Genomic DNA, 10,668 nt, shown 5'->3' with positions numbered 1-10,668 from the left:
GAGCACAGAGGGGCACAGAGGACCCACCTGCAGTGCCAAAACACCCGAGGGCCGTAACCACAGCTCGGTCCTGAGGTCTTGCATCAACTCACCTCTGAGCACTGGAAGGCAGCCTGGAGAGCAGCCGCGCAGTGCTGGGAGCCCCAGACCTGGTATGATGGGACTCTTCCCTGAAAAAAAAGCCAGCCGTGTAATAGATCTTTGTCTGCATTTAATACAGAGATGCTACATGATTAACTCCAGCACCTTCCTGACATTGTGAGTGTTCTCAGTGGGATCGATACACACAGTACGGAATCCCTTCGGTCTCCTCCACCCAGCCCAGTGCAGTCAGAGCTCTCGGAGTGTTTTGAGCAGCACAAGTGTCCCCTTTGTAGGGCCCCAGGACCCAAACAAGTGTTTACAGTGCTCCAGTAGAGCCTTTGCTCCAGTTCTCTTGGACACAAATGCTCCTGACCACACTGTGAGAGCATCAAGAGTTACCAATGTGGGTACAAACAGGAAGCTTTCTCCTCAGTATGTTTTTATCCACTGCTAAAGCAGGAAGACACATAAATGTAAATCAACCTGTTGGTCTCTTACTTGTGAATGTACTAATCAGTTTTGTGATATTCACCTACACAGAAACAAGCTGCAGTCTCAGTTATGCTGGTGTAAATCTGCATGGACTCCACTAAAGAGAGTGGAAATCCACGCCGTTTACACCAGGGTAAGTGCAAGCAGCAGCTGAGCACTGGCAGGGAGCTCCCTCCTCCTCCTCCCGCCAGGGCAACGCACCGCGACGCCCAGTTAACATCGGTGCAAACTGGAGGAGGCGGTGGCTTCTTCATCCTGGAGAAGTGCCACACAATTTACCCCACCAAAAAATTATCCCACTACTTTTATCCCAGGAAGACTCAGCCAGCTTCCAACGCTCCGTACTGAGACCCCTGTCTCCGATGCAGGGGTGGGCTGGCCGAGACTTCAGTCCCAGCGCGCGGTGCCCGCAGGGTCCGGCCGAGCACAGCGCGCTGGAGCTGCAGCCCCCGCTTGAGCCAGCCCCCGAGGCGGGCAGCAGCGCTGCGTAGGACCGTTCACATGCAGCCACGGGGCTAACGATCAGCGCGGATCTCAGCCGGGCAAGGGTTAAGGAGCCTCTGGGCTGAGAGGTAAAGGGCAGGGGGACAAAACCAGAGGCAAGCATTGTGGTCTGCTTCTCTCTACGAAGACGGTAAATCAGAGAGGTTTAGAGCTTTCAGTCAAACACCACGGATGTCCCGAAGGATGACTCGCTGTCCGTCTCGACCAGTGCAGCTATCCTGTCTCTTGGGAAGTGGTGCTGCATTGCTCAGCAGAGATCTAGCTCAGCATCTTGTGGCGGTCGAAAACTGTCTTCCTCTGCTCCTGCACTTGGCGCTTCCAGCGCTGCTGGGCCCCCTCCACCCTCTCCAGCACCGTGTTGGCTCTAGCACCAGACGGGGTGGGGGCTGCGGCCAAGGAGCGAGCATCCTGCAATGGAAAGAAATGGTGAAAGAGATCAAGGCATGCCCAGCCCAAACACAGAAGGTGGTGGGAGAAATTTCAACTGAAAGAGCAATTCAAGGCTTGAGTTGTCCTGATGAAGAACCTCACTTTCAGAGCTCCTCAACACCACCCCCCCAGCTCCAGCTCTTGGGGACCACCCATGGCAAAGTCACAGGCCCCAAATAAAAAGTTGCCAGGAGAGGAACTGCACTAAGTCTAAATCTGTGCTGGAAATCCACTGCCAGGAGTCTGCACTGAGCCACTGCTTAAACAAACTGCATCACCCTGCGAAATCGGGCCAACAATTTCCGTTGTCTGCAGCGCACGAGCTTACACAGTAGCTGCTCATCTGTTTCTCGGACGGTGCTGCAGGACTTTTGTCCCACCCTGCTGTCCAGGCTGCTCCAAACAACCACATTTACACCGCAGTAATGTCAGAAGGTCCCTTGGCTCCATCGTGGCACACAAACACTGCGGCAATCACAAGGCCTGTCCCAAAGAGTTTACAGTCCAGCACAGTGAAGCTAAGATAAGCCTCACCTAATATCAGGCACTTACAGTGTGCACCTAGATCTAAACCTGAATTACTGCTGTGGAGCAAAAGCATACTTTTAGGATACAATTCATCTCCTCCTGCAGGACCTCGTTTTTTCAGCAGAGGGAGGTAATGGATAGACAGTGCATGTCAGAGCAGCTACTCCTCACTTACATCAGCGTATGAAAGAGCTGGGCCAAATAGTTTATACTTACAACAAAGTATAAACAGGACAGTCTGATCCAGTGGTTTTCTCAGACTAGGAAAGGAGAGTATCTTCAAACATTGCAGCTTCCCTTCTCAAAGTGCAACTGAGCTCCTCAGTAGCATCCAGAGTCACCCAGTGCTAGGGAACTGCCTCCTCAGGAGCCTCCTCCCAGCAAGCGGGGGCTTGGGGCAGCAGCCCAAGCACAGCCCTGGGGCTCCACCAAGGGAAGGAGCTCAGCTCCAGGAGAGAGCTCTGCCTGGCACTGCACCGTGTAAACTGCCTGTGTCTGACTGAGAAAGCCCCAGGGGAAGCTTTGTCGCAGAGCCACACGCTGCACTAACAGGCAGCAAGTCTTGGACAGCTCTTGCAACCCGCAAACAGAGCAGGAGCCACAGATGCAATCAAGCATGAGAGCTAATCACTGTGCCTGCAGCCACTCCTCCACACTGGCCATCAGCTCTGCCTCCACTTCCTTTCAGAGAGCATCCCCATTTCAGCCTCCTGTATTTCCCTACAAGAGAAGGGAAGCCTCAGGGGAAGGAGAAAAGATTTACAAGTCAGGGTGCTCTCGTTCTGAAATCCCCCAGGAATCATTCCCCCTAAAGCACCGCCTCTCTCCCAAGGGGAAGGATGTTGTATGCTGGATGCTGAAATTGCATGAATTTCATGCAGCAAGAAATTTGTCCTCCCCCAAAATCTGAGGGGGAGGGGGAGCTCTCTCTTTGCTGCTGGGTCCTAATCTTCTTGTCCAAGATGTTGTACGCCCATGTACCCCAAAAAGATGGGATCTGAGTGAAATTCTGCTCTGGGGAGAGGCACAAGGAACAAGATACAACAGGGCCCAGCCCCAGAGCAGGGTCAACAGCCAGCGCCATGTTTTAGCAAATAATTAAACCCATCCTTTCCTGGAAGTACAACCAGGGCACTGCACAAACAGGAACCGTTTGACTTCTGGTTTCATCTAGATGGACATACCAAATTCAGGCCACTTGGTGAAAAGCCACCCCCTGCCCCAGAGGATGGGTCTTGTCTTGGGCTCGTGATACAGAACTTGTACTTCAAATATTCCCTTCTGCTTCAGCACGATCTGCACAGATTTGAGTCTAAATGTTTACCTCTGGTAAGTGCCCCAAAAGCAATGGCACTGGCCCCATGCTGGGTCAGAGGGGACATGCACTAGGTCACTCTGTTTCCCCGTCAGCCATTCTCTTGTCACCCTACCACCCTGCCTCACCATGACTGCAACCACCCATGTGCACCCTCACCTCATTCTCCTCCTCATTGTGCAGGGGCTGGGTATAAGCATCTGGCTTCCGGATCAGAGGGTCCACCAGCACAAGGAAAGCCATGTAAAGCAGCAGTGCCCCCACCACCGACAAGTAAATGATGATGATCACCTGCAGTTAAGGACAGCACAGTGGAAAAGGATCAGTAGTGTAGGTAAGAAGCACCACAGAGGCCAGGAAGCTCCCTTCACAGCTGCCTCTGATCTTTGATCTCTTCTCTCATTCTAATTTTGCGCACTGGAAAGTCTCTTGCACTTGGGGGAAGGCGGATGAGACGCAAGTGCCATCACCGCATAAACCGTACGGATCTTCTCCGCGCTGTGCCAATTTAGAACACGTAAAACCAACAAGACCAACAAGCTGTGTGCCCGCTCAGAGGTGCTTGGCACTGTCACACCTCCTCAGCAAGAAGACTGGGCTCCTGTGCAGCCTGCTCCTTGCTGCCAGCAGCCCTCCTGACTCGGACACGGTGCTCCGGGCACTACCACCGTGTACTAGCTGTGATAGTTTTATTTTCCTTTTCTGGGCTCTTCTCCAGGAACCCACCGGTCCAGCTGTGCCTGGGAAGGCGTGGCACAGCAAGGAGAAGGAGCCAGCCACAGGGAGCAGACCCGCAGTTACCTTGATGGTGGTGGTGCTGCGCTCCTCGTACTTGCACTCACAGAGCAGGCAGTAGGCCTCCACATCATTCCCCGGCACCGGCATTGGCTCCACAACATGCAGGCAGTTGCTGCAACACAAAGAAACCAAAATCAGCAACAGGAGAAGGTGAAACCAATGCTCCGTGGAAGGATGCTGGGGTGACTTTTTCTGTGTCCCAGCTTGCCTGTCAGGCTGATAATGCTGATCTGGTTTTACGAGTTCCCCTTGCAGCTCAGCTAGCCCAGAGTCCCTGGGATAGACTGTCCAAGTGCCTTCTGCAGGGATTCGGTCCAGCTGAAAGGGACTGGAGGGTTACACCCTCCATCTGCTGAGAGCCATGGCTTTAAAAAAAAAAAAAAGAAAAAAAAAAAAAAATCACACCTCCCAGATTCTTCAATCTCTGTTCAAGAAATGCCCCTCGCCTGGGCTGGACATCACCTACCAAAACAACTTCCTCTGCAAATGCACAGGCAGGGAATTCACTTCCTTAGCACCAGTTGGAGACTCCCAAGCGTTGGCTTTCCTGGACTGACCCCTCAGGCTTCAACCCACAACTCACCAGTCCTTCTGCGACACATTCTTGTTGTAAATGTGCCCACTGATGTTCCGGTACGGGGGACAGATGCACTTGCAGCGGATGTCCTCCGAGCTCTGCAGAAGCAAGAGGATATGGCATCAGCGAGCAAACACATACATATTCTGCTGCCCTCACCACCCGGGGGTGTGGGAAAAGACAAAACGCTCTCCAAGAGAGCGAGGGCTTCACACCATGTCTCTTCTTCCTGCACGGCTTCTTTCACATCAGTAACTTCACAGTTTTAAGATGTCTTGAGCACCTCTGCTCCAGACACCAGGTACTTTTCAAATAAGTTTTAAAACGCACTCCAAAACGCAGCAGAGGTCATTGTCACATACATCCACAGCTCTACATATCACAAATACATATCTGCTATAGCATTCTTTATCTTTGCAAACTTCCACAGAAAAATGGTTGCTTCTCTGCCATTTTTGGGTTTTGTGCCTGAAGCTGTTCACTCACCTTGCTGGCTTGTGCTGGAGGAGAAAGGATGCAGCACAGCAGCGTGATCAGCAGCACGGAGCTCACACACTTCTGAGTGCACTGCGCAAACATCATGGAAACCTGAGAAAATAAAAATTCACATCCAGGACAGAGGATCTCAGCTGAATGGAGCCAGAATGAGTTAGTTTGAGCTATTTTTTTTGGCCCACTTGCCTCTATTTTGCCCAGGAAGTAGAAATTTATCCCTGAATCAAGGCTGATGCCAGTCAGAAACTCCTGGAAACGCACAGATCCCAAGAAACACTCCTATCAAAAAAGCTTCCACCATCTAAAGCCACACATCCAAACTACCGCAGTCCTGCAAAAAATATTGCTGACTTCCCTACAATTTGACCTCTGCAACTCCGCATAACCTCCTGTTACTCTCTTACTATTGTGGAGATCTGCAACAGGTATTTCACTGCTGACAATTCTGCTCAGTAAAAGATACAGAACCGGGAGAAACATGGACCAAAAGTGACCTAAAGAAGTACACTGGGGCCTCACTGCAGCACTGTATAATAAATGTTAAATCATTCATCTTCTGATACTCAAAGTTTTGCTTTGAGTCAGCATATGGCTCAACGTATTTTCCCCTCTTGTGAGCCATGAACTATGGCAAGGGGGTGGAGTATTTACCAATGCCTAAACCTCCTGTACCCCAAAACACCTGTTGAGTAAAAATCCTAATTTTTTAAAACGATTTCAAGTTGCTAGCTTGGTAGCCTTTTGCTATATATGCATAGATTAAATTGTTCTAGAGACGTGCGTTTGCACAAATCCAAAAGAATAGGAGTTCATTTTTATTTTGCCACAAAAAGCAAAGTTAGTCTTAACAAGGCTGGCAACAGCAGCACGATTGGAGACCAAAGGCACAGCAGGCCTCCTGGTGCCACCTTGGGGAGAGCTCTGAAAAGCCACTTCAGCACAGCTTTATTCAGGGAAGGTAATTTACACCTTCATTAATCAGCTCCATACGGCACACATAATCCCACTGCTACTCCAGGAGATTACACTCTGTTACCTAACATAATTCCATTAGTATTTACATCACTGGAATATTCTATCACTGTTTGCTTTATCTTATGTCAACACTCTAAAAATTAATGTTATGGATTACAAACACCAAATTCCTCTCTTCTTTATCTAAACAAAACACTAGCCGCTTCTAACAAACTGACCTGCCAAAACATATTAAAATGCATTCCAGTCCTATCATCTTATCACAGGATTTCTTAACCCTTTGCACCTGATAGCAGAAATCTCCTGAAACAAAGGTTGTTTCTTTGGAGACACCCTTGCACATCAGGGTTTTAGCCCTTTACCAAAAATTCTGGCTAAACTATGACTTATTTGAGCTGCACAGTGCACATTCCCCATCGTGTTTTTGGGCTGCTACTTGTTCGAATTTTTAACTCAACAATGCAGCATGTAGCTGAAATTTAGGTTTAGCCTGCTCAACTAAATTCAGATCATCCCAACAACTCGTAACTCTCATTTTTAATAAAAGCAAAGTAAAACACGTGATTTAATAAAAGCAGGGGAAAATACCATGTTTACTAGTAACAAAATAAAAACTTGGAATGACACCTAAACAGACTCCACCCATCATGAACTGTAAAACACCAGCGGCCACACAAATGGCGATTTAGGGCCCTTCATACGTGCCTTAAAGCTATTGTCTTCCAGACAATCAGCCAAGTTTACAGCAGCCACCTGCCTAAAAGCACCTGGACCTGCACCAAAACCCAACAGCACTCTGAATGCCAGTGGAGGAGGGGGACTCATGCGTGGTGAAGGTCTCGGAGGTCGTGACTGAGGAGCGTGGCAGCTCCCAGGCGTGACCCCCCAGACGAATGCCCACAGCACGACTGGACGCACCATCCCGGACCCTTCTCCTGGGGAGCAACCCCAGTAAACTCTTCACATTTAACATCATCTGAAGCCCTTCTAAGACTAAATCTCCGACGGCTCCAACACGTTGCACTGCCCCACGCGGGGATCTGTGCTCTAACCACCCCCGACCCACTCAGGCTCCCGGTCCCACGCCAGGAGTGGGATTTCCCCCGGTGGCGACTCCTCAATTCCCACCGGCGGGCCACGGATGCTCAGCCCCTCAGGGGCTTCCACAGCCCAGCTCCACCCCGCTGCAGGGGCCCGGCCTGCGGGACGCCTCCGGTCATCCAGGCCGCAGGCAGCCGCCGCCACCGGCGCGCCCCGACCCACCGAGCAACCGACCACCGGGGTTCCCCACAGCCCCGCTCTGGCGAGGCCCCTCACAGCCCAGGCCCCGGCGGGGAAGCGGAGCAGGGAAAGGAGGGGAACCGGCCGGGCCTCCCCTCAGCCCGCCCCAAGCGCAGCCCCCACCGGCCCTACCTGCCCCGCCACACCGGCGCGCGACGCTCACCGGCCCCGGCCCCGGCAAGCCCCGCCCCCGCCCCGCTCCCTGCGCGCCCATTGGTTGCGGCGGGTGACGTCCAGTGACAGGCAGTACCCGCGGCCAGTCGGAAGGCCAGGTCGCCCGGCCGAGTCCTGAGGAGCAGGTCCGCGCCCCCTTCCCGCCCTCAGTGCTGAGGGGACGGGCTGGCTCCGCCGCGGTGCTCGGCCCTGAGCGGCGTCCCTGTTGCTGAGCGGTGTTAGGCGGACCTGGCCTGGGCAGTCCCGCCTGGCTTCCCCTTCGTCGGGCCGGCCTGGCTGCCCCGTCCTGGGGCTGAGCCGCGGGAGAGCCCCGTTGTCCCTCAGAGCAGCGGGCTCTCCCTTCAGCTGGCCGCGTGAGGCAACCAAAGGTGTTGCAGTGTCCATCAAAGGGGAAACACGGGCCACAGTAGTGCCCTGCGTTATGTTTTTTGGCTGATATGTGGTTCTAAATGATAATCCTGATCCTCTAGGCTCAAAATTGCAGGTCTGCAATCTTGTATTGGAAACCAATGACTCATTTTTGCTCCATCATTGTGCCAGGAAGAATGTTGTGCCTTTCCAAGGCCATGGGGTCTTGTGTTTGCCCAAAGAGAACATTTCTGAGATGTGGCTACAGAAGTATCTTGAGTTCTGCCCCATTTTCTGTGGCCGCACCCTTAAATTCAGGCATGCAAATACCCTTGGCCCTGCTCCTGTGGCAGCTCCCTGGGAAGCTCGATTCTGCAGCTGGGTGGCTCAAAGTGCTTCTCCACTCTTTTTTTTTTTTTTTTTTTCTGATTTGCCTGAGCTTTATGTCGTGGCACCAGATAAAGTCAGGAGCTGATTCTCCTTCAGGTAAAAAGCATCCACTGATGAAAGGGGGGAAAAAAAAGAGGCCCCAACCTTTGGTTTAACTTCTTGAAGCCTGGTGGCTGGAGCGGCTGTGCCTCGCCTGGGGTGGGCCCGGGCAGGGGCAGGCGTTTCTGGCCGTGTCTCTGTAGCTCCACTGCAGCCCCATCCCACCTCCGTGACAGGAACCTGCCTGCAACAAATGCTGTGTGGAGCCATGGCCCGTCATGAGAGGGGTGTCCTGACAGAGTCTGCTTTTTGATGAAAATAAAAGTGAGAAGACTAAGGTGAGATATACTCACGCAGAAACATGTGTAAATCACAGGGGAATGTCTGTCTGGCATAGATAGTTTTAACTTTTTAGAAGGGGATAAATTGATTGAAAATTCTTGTTTTAGGTTTTGTAGAATGTATAGACTGTGAAGACTGCCAGCCTTTAAAATGTCCCACGTGCACCCACGTACAGGAATTACTGATGTAAAAGTGTTTTTTCACCTCATTGCCATAATGAGTAAAATCCTGACCCTGACACAGCTGCATTCCCCCCACACTCAGTTGGAGTCTGTTACGGGACTGAGGCCTACATCAGCTGGACGGATCCAAGGAAATATTCCATGAGAATAATCCTGGGTATTAGATGCACAAGGGACTTCTAATTCCTTCCTCCTACTCCGGTGTTGCCGAGCGGAAGAACCTCTTTGGTGATAACTCGCGGATCCCACTTCAGAGCGGAACCTTAGGCCTGGCTGTGGGACACTGTCAATGTTGTGAAATGACTTTTTACAGGTTTGAAAGCCAGATGACCACGGGGATTTTATGTTACTAACATTCCCCGCATGATTGGTGAGGAGGTATTTTTATCTTCTCTGACATGCCTGTTGTCACAGCAATCTGTTTTTTCGTGTTCTTTTGCAGCCCAAAGGTACACATCACCGCTTCTTGTGGGGCTGCAGTAAGCTGGATGACACCTGGAGGAAGCAGCCTGAACTGGTGACAAGACACTGAGTGATCCCTTTGGAGTAAATAAAGGAAAGGCCCAGGCAGTTGAGACACCGAATGCAGGGATCAGGTTTTTAGGTCAGTGCTTCAAAGACAGACACACCAAATATAAGGTGAGCTTGAAAATTGCATTTCAGTTTCAAGTCTCTTCTTCAGGAGACTGGTTTCCAATTCCCTGGAAGGGAGGGTTTAGCTGCATGTGCATTTCCTTCATAGTCATGGGAGGAAGAGCTCACACACAACACCTCCAGGAGACCGTTTTCTGTTCCCTTTCTTGCTGGCTTTCCCTCTGCCCAGCAGCCCTCTTGCCTGTCCCAGGTAACTCGGATGCAGCCGGCTCAGTTATCTTCTGGATGTCATCCCTGTCACTGTGTTTAAAGCACAGCAGCAGTGGAATGAGAGAGAGTTTGACTGGAGGGAGCAGGATTTGCTACTTTATGTCTCTCTACCTGTTGCTCAGTCTTGTTCTCATTTCTAAGTGCACCACTATAGAGATCCAACAGATTGTGGTCATGTTTCCTGAATTTCTCAGAGTGCTGAATGCAGGTCCCTTCAAAAATCTAGCTGCAGTAGTGGGACCTGAACCCTTAGAGATCTTGCCCTGGATTCTGAGTAATTTGGGTTGATGTTAGTCACTGAAACTGGCCTGCAGAGATCTGAGACTTGCACAGTGGTCTGGCAAGAGGCTTCATCGTACTCTGGAGACCGCAGGATTAACAATGACTTTGTGGGGCTGTTCATGCCTGATTTCTGCCTCTCACTGTGTTGGCAGCAGACAGGTGAGAGAGGTGCCCCAGAGGAGCTTTCCACAGGCAGTGTCCTGGGAGTAGAGGCCAAACACAATTCATTTGGCAGGGAGGGAGAAGGAATAAGAAGTCAGCGTAGGCAACAAAGAAACACAAATATGTAGAAGAGGGGAAATGCATCAGGCGCTGCTGTTAATGCCCTGAACTCTCCCCTTACTGGTGTAATTAGTTGTTACTGGTATTCGTGGTGTCAGCTTCTGAAGGACAGGTGGCATTTTTGTTAACATGACCAGTGGCTACGGACACACAAGAACAACCTGTCCTTGTTCTTTCTGGAAATGGGTGTTAGCGACTACACAGTAAAGCTTCCGGCCCAATGATGGGGTCATATCAGCTGCCAGATATTTAAAGGGCAATTTATTTTAAATTGTAAAGAGATTGAC

The 10,668-nt window shown here is 51.2% G+C and overlaps 1 protein-coding gene across 1 annotated transcript; it reads right to left on the bottom strand.

The window, feature by feature from the left end:
• Positions 1–194: 194 nt before the first annotated feature.
• Positions 195–7,651, bottom strand: TMEM9 (transmembrane protein 9). The gene is made up of 6 exons (XM_074894013.1): positions 7,611–7,651; positions 5,214–5,315; positions 4,734–4,825; positions 4,154–4,262; positions 3,512–3,643; positions 195–1,488 (listed from the first exon to the last, which is right to left on the bottom strand). Exons 2-6 carry the CDS (start codon positions 5,307–5,309, stop codon positions 1,339–1,341), a joined length of 579 nt encoding a protein of 192 aa, XP_074750114.1. The 5' UTR covers positions 5,310–5,315; positions 7,611–7,651; the 3' UTR covers positions 195–1,338.
• Positions 7,652–10,668: the final 3,017 nt, after the last annotated feature.

Source organism: Strix uralensis, chromosome 24 (assembly GCF_047716275.1).
Source record: "Strix uralensis isolate ZFMK-TIS-50842 chromosome 24, bStrUra1, whole genome shotgun sequence".
NCBI lineage: Eukaryota > Metazoa > Chordata > Aves > Strigiformes > Strigidae > Strix > Strix uralensis.
Note: the sequence above shows the minus strand (reverse complement) of the source record. Positions and strands in the feature narration are given on the sequence as shown.